The following is an 18552-nucleotide window of genomic DNA, read 5'->3' as shown; positions in this document are numbered from 1 at the left end:
ACTGCATGAAGCATTTCAACCTTCAGGTTGATATATATTTGCGGATGGATGTGTGCGTGTGTGTGTGAGGTAAGTCTTTCCGCTCCCGGGATTGGAATGACTCCTTATCCTCTCCCTTAAAACCCACATCCTTTCGTCTTTCCCTCTTGGTGTCTGTGTATATGCGGATGGATATGTGTGTGTGTGCGCGAGTGTATACCCGTCCTTTTTTCCCCCTAAGGTAAGTCTTTCCGCTCCCGGGATTGGAATGACTCCTTACACTCTCCCTTAAAACCCACACCCTTTCGTCTTTCCCTCTCCTTCCCTCTTTCCTGATGAGGCAACAGTTTGTTGCGAAAGCTTGAATTTTGTGTGTGTGTTTGTGTTTGTTTGTGTGTCTATCGACCTGCCAGCGCTTTCGTTCGGTAAGTCACATTATCTTTGTTTTAGATATATTTTTCCCACGTGGAATGTTTCCCTCTAATACATATATACAAATTTGTATTGTCTACTTAGGCAGAGCTGCAATCAACCTGAAGGTTTAAATGCTTCGTGCAGTTGTTGCCACACCAGATTTGTCAGTCTTGAGCTTCCAAAAACTTTGTCAGTTGTCATTAGGAGATATTTCTATAGGCTGTTAGGTGCTTCAGTTGGCCAAATTATGTCCTGGATACATTACGTAGTCAGGAAACTTCCATATGCTACCAGGGATAGTGTCTATATATTTGGCACTGAATAACATTGGCTTTAAAATCTGTGAACTACTGAAGTTTTCATTCACACAGAAAGCTGCCTGAATCCATGGCTAATGATCTGTAGTACATAGCTCCTCTAGTGTTTGAGGGTTGACAAGGTTGTCAAGGTAGTGTGTGCTATTGCTCCATATTGCTGAAAATGTCCTCAGAGTCAATCATTTTCTGTGAGTTGATCCACATATGAATTAAACAGCTTATGGACATACAGATTAGCATCAACAATTTTTCTAAAGAATCATGTCACAGTGTGGACATCAGACATTGTGCACCAGACACCAATCTCGAGATTATGCAACAGCTATTCAAAGTACTGGTGGAGATTTTTTATGCATTTCTGAGAGTTCACATATACTGGCAGGTTGAACCAGGCTTCATCTTAAGAAGTGAAAAATGGAGGATCCGAAAGAGCTAATTCCATTCCACTCGGAAACAGTCAGCAGAACTCAACATGTGAAAGTTCATCTGGATGATTTGACTCAAGCACAACAGCAGATTTATACAGATACAGGTGCAGGTTCTTGTAGATACTGTTTCAACGTGATGAACTCTTGAGTCCCACTTGCACAGACAAGTGATATTGAGATTTCATTTGAGATTTTGTCAGACTTTGTAACAGGCTTTCCTTCACTAGAGCAATGTTTAATGGTGTTCGAACTCTCTTCAGACAGTTTAGTTTTTACTTGCTTTAGCATTGAAAACAGTTCTGGAGGTTTCTCGAAAATACTTCCAGTCTTAAATTCTTGTGCAAGCAACAAGTCGTCCACGAATTTTGCTTCACATACCACTCAAAACTGAATGCACACTGTTTTAATATGTGCATGATTTTGAGTTTTATTCGACAGATCACTAAACATGTTTGCTACTGTCACTTACCTAACGTCACAGTGAAGTATTTGAGACACGAAGTTGTGCATTGCAGACATGTGACAGCAACCGATTCGTGCATCAAAATTACGATTTATAGTATTTTCTGTGAAGGGCAATTCCGCTGATCATTACCGGGAATCAATTCTGTCTCTGTCCTATAACTATTTTCTGGGTCAGTTTTATTTTGGAATGGTTTTCTTTCTACCCCCATTCAAAATAACTTTTCTGCACTTCATTTGTCTCATTAAAGCATCAATGTTCTGCAACAGATCACAACTTGGCATAGTAAAAATTTTCCTGAAGCATTATGTTGCTATTTAACTAAGAAGAGGAAAATGTATTTTTCTGAAGCTCCTGTCTAAACAACTCATGTTTCACAAATTCCACTCTCTCAAACATCACACAGCCAAGTGGCAATGACAGTTGTAAAAGAGAGAGATGAAAAACGAATCCCACTGACTGTCATCTATTGGTTTTCTTCGATGCCAATAACACTTTGTCCTTCCTCACTCTTGGCAAATCTCCAACTGGTATCTAAAACTGTATTAAATCCAACTTCATTTCCTCAACACAAAGCCTCAGCCACTATTTTCTCCAGCATTCCTAAGGCAATGTCAATCTTGGACATTAACAATGCTCACTTTATTCACTGACTCTACTGTCCTCTCTGTTGTTCATATCAGCTCCTTTTGGTCCGTTTTGTAATTTATAATTTTGCTGTCTTTTCACTTATTACAGAATACTGTATAATCCTACTGGAAATGCAGGCTATCAGCTTAGTACTCTCTGTGTACTAGTTAATGGAACTATAATTTTAATTTTAAGACAGTTAAATGTTTTGTTTTGCATATTAACTTGAGATAATGTAACATAAATCTACATAGAATCTAACTAAAATTGTCACTTCATGAGATAAAGTATGACTACTGATCCAGCGAGTATCTTTTGTTCGTTGTCTTTTCATTACAGTTTAAGGGAACAGCATCAATTTCCAAATAGATTGTATGAAAGTGTTACATACAGAAAACTACAATCTGACACGATACAAACCATTTAACAACACACTGTATAAACCAGAAATACGATCTGTATTATTAAATATGTTGTAAGACATGCAAACTCAAAATTAAAGATAAAGAAAGAGGAAAATGCTATCAGCACAACGAATACTATAAAGCCTCATAAATGAAAATAGTGGCTAATTAAACATATAATTTAAAAAAAAAAAAAAACTACATAAAAATTCCACAACACTAATCACACGATCATAAATATTGTGCAAAATGAAACCTCTAATCGTATACCAAAAAATAAGATTCTGCTTATAAGTGTTATTCAACAATCAACTATATTTTAGTATCTACATGAATAAGTTAAATACAGATGATTTAATTATGCTATCATGCATGAAATATTTACAACAAATAAGTTATTTATAATAGAAATTTGTACATGAGCTGGCATTTAAAGCAGTAGCCAAAAGCACAAGCACTCAAAATATGTTAACATTTCATGCCTTCATGCCCCAACAAGATTCATACACAATATGTACCTCAGCATCCTTGAAGCTGGAGCTGTTTTCCATATTAACAAAGTAGTAGTTTTGCCATTTCTCTAAGCTGTCCAGACTTTATCAGTTGTACACACTGAAATAAGTTTTCGTAAGGTCTTTCTTTCTCCATTCCTTTGTGATGGAGCCTATCTATCTTCTGAAAAAACTCTAAACTTTCATTCTTACTGGCAGATGAATACTTAAGATATAGAAGCCAAATGAAAATACAATACACTGAAACCAATAAAGCAACTTGTAAATGCCCCCTTCACCAAATGTAAAAGAAGGAAAGTTTGAAAAATTAATTACAGTTCACTAACAGACATATAAACAAGCACACTGGACAAAAAATTAGTCATGTCAAGGATTGGTCACACGAATACTGTGTAGCCTACCAATCTAGGCTTGATAATGGCCTCACTTCAGTGAGGAAGATAGTCTACAACTTTATTCAGGTATGCCATATACAGCTGAAACCACTCACTGATGATTGGACGCTATAGGCAATAAAATGTGGTTAAGTTGACAGCTATGTTTCACTCACTGTTCCATACTGTTCTATGAGACACTAGGTGATGTAGCAGCCAGCATAGGTGCAATAAGATACCCGAGTGTTTTATCAAACCGGGAACACACGTGTGCAGTCCAGTGAACATGCCTGTTGTCATCTTGGAAAATGGAACTGCCCACAGCAATCTTCTCATGAACATATAGAAGAAAGGGCAACACTCGGTCGGCAAAAATGTAAACGTATACATGTCAGTCCACATGCACAGTAACCTGAATGAGAGGGTTTAATTTGTGATATGAAAAACGCCCCCAGAACGTCACAGAACAATCGTCAGCCTGAACTACAACTTCAAAAACTGCGGGTTAAACACTTCATTGGACTTTCAGTACACTCGAAGACTAGCCTCATTTGAAAAAACTGTGACTTGTCAGACTATTTTAGATGTCTCCAGTCAGCTACTATCCAGTTTCTGTCTAGTTCTACTGAAGACATGCAGCTGTGTGTGTCACTGTAAGCAATGGCCTTTTGGGAGATATCTTACACCAAACATTTGGTGCATGCAGTCTCCTTTACAATGTTTGCTTGTAAACTGGTTGAGACAGACCAGCATTCATGAGCAGCAGCAATTTCTGTCACGTTTGAAACCAACTGTCATTGACAAAGTGTGACACTCATTTCCAGTCACTGTCGGTTATAATCTTTTTATGGTCTCTGGGCTTACACTGTGTTACGTTGTTGCAAGTAGTATGCCATTCCTTGCACACACATTAGTTAGTCCACTTCGATACACCAGCAGTTCAGGCAACCTCATTCAAACTGTGGTCACTGAAACATCCAAACATGATAGCTCATTTCTGCAATTCTACTGAATTTCCACATCAACATATCTAACTGCACTGATTTCATATTATTGACTAGCACATACAAATCAGTTCACTACCACAACTTTCGTCAGCGGTGGGAGGTCACATGGCAGCCTGACACCAGTTCTACACATTTCCATTGCTCCAAAGTGACAGTGAACTCTTAAAACAGTCTGACTAAAATTTTGTCCAGTGTCCTTACTCTATAACAGGAAAACAACTGCTGGAGCTTAATTAATAAATAGACCTGCTGTTTTATTCCCCCCCCCCCCCCATTAATTTCAATATTTTGTTCACTTCACACCCACCTATACTGCAGGCACTTTGTTATTCCTATGGGTTCTTTCGCATGTACACAGCGCTACAGTTCAATTTTCTACCAATCTGATCGTTCTGTACTTTTGAAGTCCTAGTCATGATCGTCCACATAGCTAATTTTAATGGGGGCAATGAAGCCCTTCCACCATACACTGAAAAGTATTCATTTAATGCACACGATACATTAGCCACTGTTTCCTGTACAGCAGTCCAGCAAATAATATCATACATCAAATTTAGAAAACAAAAAGGATTTCCATTCTTTTTTATCCTTAGAGACAAGACATGCTTGTTGTCTCTCATTATTTTAGAATTCCTTGAGTTTAATATGTCTTGTAGCCATAAAATTTCTATTTCATGAACTCGGTGAAGTCCTTAACTCAGAAACTAATAATTTCCCGTACAACATACCCATGTGACACATTATAAGTTGCAAAGGAGTTTCAATAATCAATAAGAACACTTTTATGATTTTGCAGTCACCTCCTATTTACTGTGGCCTTAAAAAAAAAGAACACCCCACACAATGCACAATTTTAAACAAAACAGCCATTATTCAATTTATTTTATCTGTATTCTCTGCGGTCATCAGGGAAATAACATTTAGCCAGTTCAAGTACAGTTTGTATGGTCTTGGCGCTGACAGAGCATTAAATAATTCTTTGCGCTTTTCAATTTATCAGAAAGCAGATAAAAGATAAACCAACCTAACACACACAGTATTTCAATAGTTATATTGCTGAATAACAAATCAATATTGTTGTATAAACAACACACAAAGCTAACAACTCTTTATGAAGTCTTGACACTACGATGCTACTAATTCGTGAATATATCCTAACAAGATACTGCTGTAGTTTCAAAACTCTCCACCATAAAATAGCTGTTGCAGTTTACATTTATCTCACCCAATAATAACTGCAACAAAGTGAAATTTACAGTGTAATTCACTTATTTCTAAAGAAGCTGTCTTTGGTAAGTAACTGAAAGGGATCTTCACTGAAAATTTTCTCCCACTGCAATCGGGACATAACAGCAGTGGATGTAAATGTAAGCCTAAATAAGCTCCTCTCCCTCCTTTCACTGAGCTTCTCAGCATGCAGTGTATAGCTGAGTCCAGAATTTTAGTTTTCTCTGTTGCCCCTCTTCCACGAGAAATGCTGATGAGATGTGTCCCACATTTCTAACACTCAGGATCATAAATTACCTTCACTCTTTCCTATCTTTTTAATTCTTTAGTTGAAAATAATTTCAAATTAAAGCTTTATAAGGAAAATAGAGGAATGAAATAAATAAAAAGTCAGATAAGAGATTTTCCATAGAAAAGTAGGATTTTTAATAATGTGCAAAAAAATCACATTACTCATCCACAGACACCATGAAAGCATTTATGCACTGAAGCCGCTGAACCAAACAATAACATTTAACTTTCCCAGCTTTTTTCCAACACCATATCATCATAACACACATATAAAATCACCATATCATAATAATGTGATTGTGGCAACATGTATTTTCAGAAAAGACAATTACAATTAACACATTCATTTTGCCATAAAGCTCTGTTTTACAATTTTTTTACTTTTTGTACTTAAATTTTCTGTAACTGACAATTTTGGAAAAATAGAAAAGAAGATTAAGAAAGGTGAGTCAAGCAAAAGATAATGCACTGTGTAGATATATGTAAATCTGAAGTTACTAATGTAGCTGGAAGTTTTTAAAGCAATAATTTTATCCTAGTAAACCTGCAGCACTTAAAATGTTAATTTTACCACAGAGCCTGAATATGTAGTAAACCAGTCACCTGCTACAATAACAATATCTGTTGGCATAAAGAATAACATGCCTTTATCTGTTACGATCCAAATATTACTATAAGTTAAGTACTGTGCAGTTTCATATGTTTTGCATATTAAATCCTTCACAGGCCTTGTACAAACATTATATATTGTTACAGTCAGTGTACAGAACAGCCACATAAAAACAACTGTACTACCTGTGGTAGACTGAAACATTTGAAAGTAAACACAGTGACACAACAAATATTTTTTCACATATCCTATTTGCCAACAAATCTGACTTGATTTGAAAGCTAAGCTGCTCCATGTTAGTGCCCACCACCATTGGTCTATGCAAAATGCAGATAAACAACTGTGGCTCTGTGCAACTCAATGGTTTATTGCAATATTACAAATAGTGTGTAGTGTACTTGGTTCAATGTAGCTTAGCAACTGCTTGTAGGCAATCAAGGCAATTTCGGTGATTTCTGTTTTATGGACATTAGATAATGGTCCAAGGCCTAGTTCTCTGCCTGATGCTACATCCTGCAATGCTGGAAATATCAGCAGAAGCTATAATGACTCAGAAAACAGTTAAAATCTCAAACAAGCTCAGTAAGTTGAACTGTTTATAGATATCAAAACAATGATGTAATCAGACCGCTGTCTAAGATTGCAGAGTTGAGCCAATATGTTATGGAGCATGTTTTAGGTTGTTTGCTTTATTTAGTGCTAAGGTCCAAGCTTGTCTAAATTCAAATCTTTTTCTTTACTGTTGAAGTTTGTGATTTTGAATTTCTATGGCCTCTCTATCTCTGTACATTATAGCATAGATTGGACAGAAATATGCCTTGGACCATGGCTTAATGCCCATAAAATAAAAATCACCAAGGACACAAATGCCAGATGTGTGAGTCTGTACTGTATGAAAAGACAATTTTACCACTAATAAAACAAATACTGCAACAAATAACATGAAAAAACTGCAGTTTATTAGGCTTCCTCATGTAAGTAACATCAGTTACTATAGAACATTAATGGTTTCTGGCTTTTCTTTTGTAAATAGGAAATTGTTCTACTAACAAGGAAACATCAGCAACTCAGCCTCATATTTTAAGGAGAAAGATGCACACGTGCAAGACATCAAGCCCCAACAATTGATCCTGCATGAAAATCAGGGCCATTATTCTGATAGCATGCAGTTACGATATTCTGACACTACAGCTTTTAAACACATGTGCATACCACTTGTACTCACTCACTCTGCCCCATTGCACCCACTTCATGCCCAAGCATGAGGTGCTGTAGAGTGGAGTGGGTAGGATTTTGTATTTATAATGACACTGAACTGCAACTAATATTGGAGCACCTCCAGGAGTAGTGAGGAATGACAGCCAAACTGCAACAGTTACACTTCAAAGAATGAACGTGATTGATAAGCATCATTATGTATGGCTGTTCGATTATCTTTTATACAAGGCAAATGAAAGCTTCTGAGGCTCATTTGTGTTATTATTTATGCCTTTCAATTTCACTGCAGAAATCATAGGCAACTTAACAGAGGAAGATGTGGTGGATGCAGAACAAAATAGTGCACTGATGTTTGCTGTTTATTTACTAAGAGGATGGAGATGATGGCAATGAGGCTGCATTTTCACCACAGTCACATTCATTGAACAGCATCACTGGTACAATGGGACAGGGAAGTGAAAATGATGAAGTAAGCAATGAAGCCTGCTTTGATGTAATATTGTCGGACACCACTCTGCCCCTATCCATAAAGAAGAGTATATGATATAAGCTAATGCCTTTTGGAACAGTGGAAAGAAGAGGAATCTGTCTTTCAGGATTATCGAGAGGAACTTTAAATTGTTAAATCAAAAAAGTGATATGTTAATCTGGAGTAGATACCTTGAAAACCAGGGGGACACATCAACAAAACTTTCCACGGTCAACACAATCTGTTTAGACAAATCTAACCACACATTCAGAAACAAAGATGACAATCAACAACATTAATATACAGCAGTGGTATGTTCAGTTACAAGAGAAGTGATGCTAAAAAAGTTGAAAGCATCTGTTGGATGGGTGGGTGTACACCTTCAAGAAAAAACATGGTAGTGTGTTGAAAAAAATAGCATGTGTGCTATTTCCTCCATAAAATATTAGGTCAAATTGGTGATGTTTTTTCATAAGCAATAACAGAAAAATGTATTAATAAATATGATTTCAGTGTGAACAAGAAGAATGGCAGTATTCACAATTCAAAATAAATGTTAAATTAATGGCAAGAATAGCAAAAATTACATGTGACTTGCAAGCTGTCATAATGAATCAGCACACACACAGGCATGTAGGGGAACAATAGGATGACTTTGCACAAATGTGTGCCATACCACTCCCTTCTCAAAATGAAATAAGGCTCAGTTCACAGTACGATACAACAGATGAGAATTTTTTTACCTTTGAAATATCTGTAAATGTGTAGTGCTAATGACTGTGATGAATGCTTGTACAGTGCAGTGTTGTGCTTTATTATTATGGATTTGCATGGGACAACTGGTAGTGAGAGAGTGCGACTCTATATTAACATACAGTCCACATCTCTAGAGAAGTGCATAAAAGGATACTGAGCTTAATGTCCTCATATAACAGCCAGATCTTCATCAAAGTGTTTTACGGTCTCTGGAATTCTTTTAATCTGGTCAAATTCTGCTACTGATCACGTTTTCAGTCATGGGGGTGCGGGTATCAAACCAGGTACTGGCTAGTTTCACATAAATGGAAGCTTACATAGAAATTAATAGACAGACACAATGATGAGGCTGTAAGATTCCCTCTCAAATAAATGTACAAAATTTTCATATTTTTAATGTGATACTTTCTACTCATCTAATATGGTTCAGAATATTTCTGTGCAATACGAAGGACAGCTTTTCTCATTCACTTGAAAAAGCTCAGAGTGAGCTAACACAGACACTCACATGTGACAATGCTTCACGTGTGCTTCAGAATGCCCATCTGAATACTAATGATAAACCAACATGAAGGAAAGTTACACGAATCAACAAATGCTCAAGTATTGACTGAAAATGTTGAAAAATACAAGAATTTAAGGGACCAGCACTGGCAATTTATAACAAAATTTCATCAATGGGCCTAAAAAATGGGGTACATCAACTTGATGATTCATGAGTACTGCAATTATATTATAAATGTTAGTTAAGCGTAGCAGAATTTAGTATGTATACAGGTGCACCAAAGTACTATGTACAAATAATGGTTCACAACAAAAGGAAATTTACAACTGCTGATCAAAGAAAAAGTATGAAGCAAATTCTAAGCTGGAATACCTAAGCAGGCATTTTGAGAGTACTGATACTAAACATTTTTGTGAATAACTCTTTGCAATGTTTGTGTATGAATTTCTGTGAACAGTCAGTGCCTATAAAATTTACCTGGGTGAGTGGCTTCATCACAGTGTACAACAATTCACTGTTTTAACTACTAATTTCACACCATTTCATGATTATACTCTGATTAAAATTACTTTGTAAATGATGATGTGGTGGGGGGAGGACAATGTTGCCAGCGTGCTGCCAGCCGAGCTACACAAAGTGCTACGTGCACCTACAAAACAGGCAACACAGAGAGGACATGGTGCTCAATAGAAAACTACAACCGATGGCAGCTGGTCCCTATCACTCGACTAGCTGAAATGTCAATCATAAAGTAATTTTAATAGGCGTGTAGGAGTGTATACAGCTAACAGAATTTTACTGTAATGTTTTGCAAATACTTTTCCATAAATTGAACATCATATAACATCATATGTACTTGTGCGGGGGGGGGGCATACATTAAATAATGAAGCTGTAGTCTCAAAACTTAGCATAAAACAAGTATTTCAGAATGGGTTGGAAATCACACAGAGTTTAGACTGCAGATTGCACAGACCAGAGAGGAACAGAGAAGGCGAGGAATCCCATAACCCAGATAAAGAGAGACTCAATTTTGAATACTCACTCGCCTTTTCCACCTCGGGTATACGCATCTCTTTTGGCCTCTTTCTCTTTGGATCTAAAAAAAAATTGTCAAATAATGAATAAATAATTCTAAACAGCATAAGGCTATAAACCATACAACTGAATATAAACTTCAATTTTTCATACTGAAATGAAAACAATATTGAGCGAACAGAGATAATTTGGTTCCACTTCTCATTTATCTATATTTTCACAGAAGTCCGTTGGGAATTAATACTGATAACAAGGATAGGAAGTTACAGTGCTTATCACTGATATCATCATCATCATCATCATCATCATCATGACAATACAGTGCATGAATAATAACATTCAACAGCAATTTAAAAAATCTCAGTGCTCATACCACATCAACAATTACCTTCTTTTATATAAAAATTATTTACAAAAGCCATAAAAGAGTATAAAACAGTAGAGACTCATAAAGCATCATTTATAAATATATTAAATTGTAAGCCCACACAACACTCAACGTACAAGACCACACAGGAGTACTGCTGAGGTAATGCACACAGAGCAAATGTCGGGAATTCTAGTTGTGGAACATGAAAAATCTGCACTAATAACTACCCTCAAGGGACTAGATCACACACTGTCTCAACAACAAATAAAAAACAATTACTTGTGGCAAATATAACCATAACAGGAAAATAATGACGTTATTAATCTCTAACGAGTCAAATAAATGCTCAACAGAGGGAAAAGTGACTGTTAACATAACTAAAGAGCAATTATTATAATCTGTGTGCATTGCATCGGCACAGTTGAACAGTACAAAAGTACTTAACACTGTTAAAAATCTTTACTACAATGGCTTTAAAAATTTCTCTTAAAATGCATAATAAGTGAACAACAATGTATAAAATGTTATTTTCATTACAAAATCACATCACTTAAAAAATAAAGAATTTTCTTCTCAGTAAACAATCTACATTAATGTATCAAACATGTTAGAGATTTGAGCACAATGTCACATTTCTCTATTATGACAAAAGCAGAAGTCAGCGAACTAATGTGGGCAAATTTTTTAAGAAACATGTTCGCTTGGAGCTCGATATTCTTTTCTTTACCACAAATGCAGAGATTAGGACCTTACTTTCTTGTTTTTGGATAAAATCTAAAATAACCAACAAGCTTATATCACTGCCAGAAATGAAAAGAGTACTTTCTCTTAAACAATATTTTCAGATTCTTCTCTTAAATATCACGTAAGGAGTCCTTTGAGAAAGGCCTTAGAAGATGACAAACATATTATGAAGCCCTTCACTTTTCATTTGCACTATTTCATGGAAGACAAATTCCCAAATTGCAAAATAGCACTGATAAACATGTGTGTGTGAACGAATTTTTATATCTAAAACCTAACAGACCCTCTGTGGAAAAGTAAACAAAAATTCATGTGACTAAATAGGCTTCAATATACATATACCATCTTTCAAATCTCTGAATGCAAAACTTTATGTCTCACTGTAACACAGTTCTTTTGGAAACAAGAGAAATTCCCTCACCACTGTGTTTTCCATCAATTTCTGCTTAATGGCACTGATAAATGAGTTATGCAGCAGCTAACTTTAAATAATACTCTGTTGATACAAATTAATTTAGCAAGGTAATAAAATCCTGAAGACTGGATGTGGAAGTGTGTCTATCAATATTGATTCATGTACAAATTTAGGTATTTATGCAACATATTTCCATCTGCAGGAAACAAAAAAACTCCAATTTCTGGAATTCGGTAGTATGCTTAGAATCAAAGTAAAAACATATGTCAACAATAAAAAATGTCTTAAAATGCTTCAATAACATGGTGCCTCTAGCAGGGAAGCATCATGATGTTTAATATAATGTAAATTGGAAAGGTCCATGACACATACCCACAAGAAATTTAAAGTTATTGCCTGGAGAGTAAAGTTAAAGCAAACAACTGAAAAAGAAATCAGGGCTCCGTGCTGTTTCTATTTCACTGATCAACATCTAGTTCCAGGAATTCACCTGGATGCTAAACAGAAAAACTGTCAAAAAGTTTCATTTAATATACCACAGTATATTGTTCTGTGCCAGTTTCTGTACAGCATAATACACCAAATGTATATTCAGGGTAAGTTGTGACTTCTGTTGTTTTACATCTGGGAAATCATTATTCAAGATATTTAGAACACTACTCATAAAAATAAAGCAAATGTTTAACACTATGACCATCTGCTGGAATGAAAGACTAGCAGAAAAATAAAACTTGACAATCTGGGAAGTTAGGAACTAAAAAAATACAGAAATGGTGCAACAAAATAGTTATATTGGGAACACAATATGCCACATTTTCAACTAATGTAATGGCAAGGAGCTTATTAACAAAGAAACGAGCTGTCCACATCCACGACAGAAACACAATTAAGCAAAAATATCACGTGGTCGAGCTTCTGGAGGCTGGCTCTGCTGTTGTGTAAGAATACGGCCACCTTCCACAGGGCTGTAATAGAAAGACATTTCATCGAATTCTGATGCAGTGGCATGGGGTGCTACGTCAGTGTACAGAGCATAATGTTCAGCTTCTGTAAGTTCAGGCTGCCCAGTTAGGGGAATGAATATGACATCCTCTTCAGGTCGCGAAGGGGAAGGAGATGATTGCCGTTGAGCAGACCCTTCACGTGACCTACCACCAGTACTATCTTTACGGTTTTTCTTTTTTGAGAAAAGCTTCTGGAAAAGTGTTGGCTTGGCTGAACGAGGTTCAGCTGGTAGGGGTTGGTCTGTTGGAGGAGGTGACGCAGGGGGAGAGGCAGAACTAGGTATTTGTGGGACAGACGCATGCACCTGCTGCTGCAGCTGTGGTGGTGGTGGGTGATCAGGACGCCCCGGTGGAGATTTCCTACTACGTTTCGGTGGCAGGGGTGGTAGACGTTCAGAACCTGCGTCTGGTGTTACTGGTGGTGGTACATCACGTTTTCCATGTGGAGGAGGGACAGGGGCAATGGAAATGAGTGGAGGAACAACAGGTGCAGCTACGTCTTCGTATCGATCACGATCTGCTTCTAGCAAGTCTACAACGGGATTCTTCATAGCCATTTGCAGGGACGAATAGGTCTGTGTATCATCTTCAGGAAGGTTCTCTGTCGCAGCAACTACTGCTGCAAGTTCTGCTTCTGTCACTTCCATGGGTTCATCTGTAACTGTCTCTGGAGGGTGTCCAGAGTCACCACCAGATGGCATAAGCAACCGAGCACGCGTGTCAGAATAAATTTCATCAAGTTCTGCTACCTGTGATAAAAGTTCCTTAAGTGAGCGACTCGTCTCTGTTTCTTGCTCAGCTTCAGGCTTAGCCTCCATGACTTCCCCGTCATTGTTGTCCTCCTTTAATGAATTTTCACCTTCGGGTTGCGTTTTCAACTCTTCTGAAACAACAGCAGAGCCTACGGTAACTGGTGATGTGGACGCCTGCACAGACAGGGCAGTATTTGCTGGTTTTGGCACAGTTCTAATATTATTTGTAGGAACTGTGGATACCGCAATGCTACCACCAGTCATCAAACTAGCACTGGCAGAGAGAATGTCTGAAAATACTCTATAGTCAGCTTTTCCTTGGCGTAAGGACCGGCGCAGAGCCCAGAACGACGGCCTACCTGATTCCAAAGGTATCAATTCAAAGGGCAGGGGCTCGGATGTAGCACCGTCACTGGGCCGACGTAACTGGATGTGAGCACGTACAGGTCGGTCAACATCGAGTGTACGGTAACGTGGCGTTCGGAGGCAGATTGCAACTTGCTTGTGGACTTGCGTCGGCTGGAACTCACCAAATCCTTCCCACATAACCTGCCCACCCTGCTCCTCAAAAAAACGTACTTGGATATCCTCTGAAAACAAACAAAGAAAAATAGAGGTAAATGTTCTAATTACATTCCCACAGTAAACAATATTTAATATACATTACACCTGTGCTGCCTGTACACATTATGATGTATGTTTAGATTACACTAAAACGATAATGAAAAACTTCAAATGTATACTGTATATACTACAGTTCCAGTTGTTAAAATACACTGGTTTCCATTTTTAAATCCCCACTCAGACAGGAAAAACACTGAAGACATTACTAATTTCCTTTACACAACAACAATATATTAGATTAACTGAGTTATCCAGACTCAACTGAGAAGGAAGCAAAGTTTCATATGCAAAGCTTACTGACAAATAATTTGACATATCAAACGTATTAACAAACGTATTAACGTATTCCTGTTAATTCTATGTGGCTTAGTTTTCATTTGTTTCGTACTTTTATTGTATACCTCATTCTGCTAATCATCTGTTATTGTTATTTATCATTATTTTGTTATGATTCTAGTATCTGACACTTTCTGGCACATTAAAACCGTGTGCCAGACCGAGATTCGAACTAGACACTTATATCTTTTGTGGACAAGCTACCCAACAATGACTTATGACCTGCCCTAACAGTTTTACTTCTGCCAGTACCTCATCTCCTACCTTCCATACCTCACAGAAGCTCTCCTATGAAACTTGAAAATACTAGCACTCCTGGAAGAAAGGATATTGCAGATACATGGCTTAGCCACAGCCTGATATTTTCACTCTGCAAGGTAATGTGCACTGATAGAGCACTTGCCGACGAAAGGCAAAGGTCCTAAGTTTGAGTCGCACACGCTTCACTGCTTAGTGAAAGTATCATTCCAAAAAACATCCCCTAGATTGCGGCTAAGCCATGTATCCACAATATCCTTTCTTCCAGGAGGGTTAGTTTTGCAATTTTCGCAGGAGACTATCTGTGAAGTGTGGAAGGTAGGAGATGAGGTACTCGTGAAAGTAATGTTGTGAGAACAGGTCATGAGTTGTGCTTGGATAGGTCGTCAGTAGAGTGCTTGCCTGCAAAAGGCAAAGGTCCAGAATTCAAGTCTCAGTCTGACACACAGTTTTAATCTGCCCGGAAGTTTCATATCAGCGCACACTCCACTAGTATGTATTTTCTTCTCGTTTACTAATTCAAGTTTCTCCATATACAGTACTGTTGTAATTCCATTTTATTATGTTTGAACATATTTCTTCAAAAGAAAGCTACACACAAAGACATTATGTTCACACATTAATATACAAAGGGAACAAGAAGAAATGGAAGACAATACAATTTCAAACCGACTGATATTTCCAAAATCCATAACACAATGACAAAAGTAAAGATGCCAATTTATGATCTGTGATAAAAATTAGCAGGTCAAATATCAAAATAGTATCTATATAATGGACAGAAATAGTATGTATTAATAAAATCAAATATTACATTTCATGTTAATCATCACTGTCATTTTGTTTTCTCTGATCATATTAATTATCTTGTTTTCTTGAAAGCCAATCATTAAAATTTTAATGTGTTTCAGATTTAGTAATCTAATAAAACAGATGTTGAGTGATGGTTACTCAAAAGAAGAACATGGTTACTAAACCAAAACACTTTTAATGGACTTGTTTTACGCAACTTCAACAGTATAACAACTGCTGATGATGTTTTGTTGCCAATTACAAAATTATTAAAAAAAACCTTTTTTATGTTTTGTTAGTAGCTCACCTCTATTACATCATTTTATAACAGACAAGAGTTAAGTGCATACACTATCTGATAAAAAGAATCTCGACAGCCCTACATCGGAACCAGACCACTAGATGTCATGAGAAGCAGACCTGTCAATACAAAATAAGGCAGGAGGTATTGTATTGCCAGTAGAGAATTGTAACAGAAGGATGGGCTGATCAGGAGAGCTCAGCGACTTGAATGTGGACTGATCATTGAACATCACCTGAGTAACAAATTCTTCAGGGACATCTGGTATAATTAATTTGCCTTGAGACATATGAGTCTCAAATTTATCTACAATAATGATAATAGGCTGAAGGTGTGAACTGAAGTTTTTGTTAGAGAGGGCACTGGACTATGGTAGTCTGTGCAGCTGTGTTACCTATACTGCTATGGTGGTGTAATGGCTAACACATCTGCCTAGTAAGCAGGAGATACGGGTTCAAGTCCCAGCTGTGACACAAATTTTAATTCATTTCTTCAGCTTTCATCTTCAGGGACATTTCAACCTGTCTAAAACTGCCCCAGCTGACTGTTGGAGATGTGATTGTGAAACAGAAATCAAGACCAGGCAGACATCACATATTGATGGACAGGGACTGTCAAAGCATTGTGGATGGTGGTTGTAAAAAAATCACATGAAATCACTTGTGCTCCCAGCAGTCTAGCTACCACAACGACTGTGCGTAGGGATCTAAAAGGAGTAGGTTCCTGCTGTCAAGCTGCTCCTCATAAGACACAAGACTTCTTAGTCAATGCTAAGCGACACTTGAGGTGATAAAAAAGTGATGCCTCTTGTCAGCAGCTGACTGGAAATGAGAGATTTAGAGTGACGAATCATGCTATACCCAGTGGCAATCTGATGCAAGGGTTTGGGTTTGGCGAATGCTTGGAGAACTTTACCTGCCATCAAGAGTAGCCCCAACAATAAAGTACTGTGGTGTTGCAGTGGTTAGTGTGTGGTCCCCTAGTTGTACTTACGGAAACACATAATGCAAAAGGATATCAAAACATCTTACAACATTTTGTACTACATACGGTAGATAAACATTATAGAGATAGTGACCAACTGTGCCAGCATGACAATGCACGCTGCCATACATCAGTATTTGTGAAGCAATGGTTTGCTGACAGCAGCATTACTGAAGTGGATTGGCCTGTCCAGAGTCATGATCCGAACCAAATGAAACACCTTTGGGATGTGTTAGAACGTTGACTTAATTAAGACCCCAGTGTCCAACTTCATTACCTCCTCTGGTTTTGGTTTTTGAGGCAGCCACTCTTTCATAGACATTCAGAAACCTCATCAAAATGTCCCCCCCCCCCTCCCCCTCCAGGTGAAGGATGGCATCAGAGAGAAGAATGGGCACAACCCATATTAGTGGCTACTAATAAGTGTTCCGATACTTTTGATCAGAAAGTGTACTTTAGCCTTTTCTTCTTAATTTCCCTTTGAAAAACACTTCTGCTTTCAGCAAATTTCAGAGAACACTAACAATGTAGAATAAATAATGCAATTAAAATAATTTCAAATTTGAACTACAAATAAGTTAAACCAGGTTAACTACAGGTTTGCACATATACCTTTGGCAACCTTCTCACAGAGAAGAATAATCTCTTTTCCACCAGCCACCGTTGCAGTACAGTCACTCAGTTTGCAGATAACTAGGTCAGACATCGCCTCTGAAAAAAGAGAGAGATTCTCTGGAGTACAAATGTGGTAATATAATGCATACACTGCAAAGTTATGTCATTAAAAGAAAACTTATCAAGTGCCAGAAATCTGCCCACAACAGCCACTTTGAGATAAATCCTTTTTTGAGCTAGAGTACACACACACACACACACACACACACACACACATTGTGTGTCCATTGCACAACAAGAGAGACCAATTGTCAGAAGAGATCACATGTTCCGAGTTTCCTGCAAACACAATTCTATTGTGGTATAGATAAGAGGTGCATCACAGTGTGAAGTGGCATAGCAACTGGAAAATATGTATTCCAAAGATGAAGTATGTGGGACAGTGGGATTCTTGTGGGTGAAATGTCTAAATTGCACACTGACTCTTAATGAAATTGTGGTGGTACATTGATCAAATGCAATTTTATGTCCAACTGTAGTGAAATTGTGTCAACAATTTGACCAAGGCCGCATAGATGTGGGAAGCCCTTTTTAGCAAGATGGAAGAACATCTTTCCAATGAAGAGGACAGTTCCTGAATGGCTCCATAACCAAGTAGCAGGTATCTATCACTGAGGAACTTAACATTTTAACTGTTGTTTACAGTCACTTGGTGA

At 37.4% G+C, this 18552-nt stretch overlaps 2 protein-coding genes across 6 annotated transcripts in view; both read right to left on the bottom strand.

The window, feature by feature from the left end:
- Positions 1 to 18552, bottom strand: part of LOC126195444 (embryonic polarity protein dorsal-like) — a 102490-nt gene that overhangs the window by 48718 nt on the left and 35220 nt on the right. For all 5 annotated transcript variants that reach the window (XM_049934067.1, XM_049934066.1, XM_049934068.1 and 2 more), the window contains 3 exons: positions 17834 to 17932; positions 14286 to 14516; positions 10649 to 10702 (listed from right to left, as the gene is read on the bottom strand). In XM_049934067.1, the coding sequence (XP_049790024.1) occupies positions 10649 to 10702; positions 14286 to 14516; positions 17834 to 17932 (384 nt within the window). The remainder of the gene's footprint in view (positions 1 to 10648; positions 10703 to 14285; positions 14517 to 17833; positions 17933 to 18552) is intronic.
- Positions 10712 to 14237, bottom strand: LOC126195446 (embryonic polarity protein dorsal-like). The gene has a single exon (XM_049934071.1). The coding sequence runs from the start codon at positions 14188 to 14190 to the stop codon at positions 13057 to 13059; it is 1134 nt and encodes a 377-aa protein (XP_049790028.1). The 5' UTR covers positions 14191 to 14237; the 3' UTR covers positions 10712 to 13056.

Source organism: Schistocerca nitens, chromosome 7, assembly GCF_023898315.1.
Source record: "Schistocerca nitens isolate TAMUIC-IGC-003100 chromosome 7, iqSchNite1.1, whole genome shotgun sequence".
NCBI classification, from domain to species: domain Eukaryota; kingdom Metazoa; phylum Arthropoda; class Insecta; order Orthoptera; family Acrididae; genus Schistocerca; species Schistocerca nitens.
This window is presented reverse-complemented; position numbering and strand designations above follow the sequence as displayed.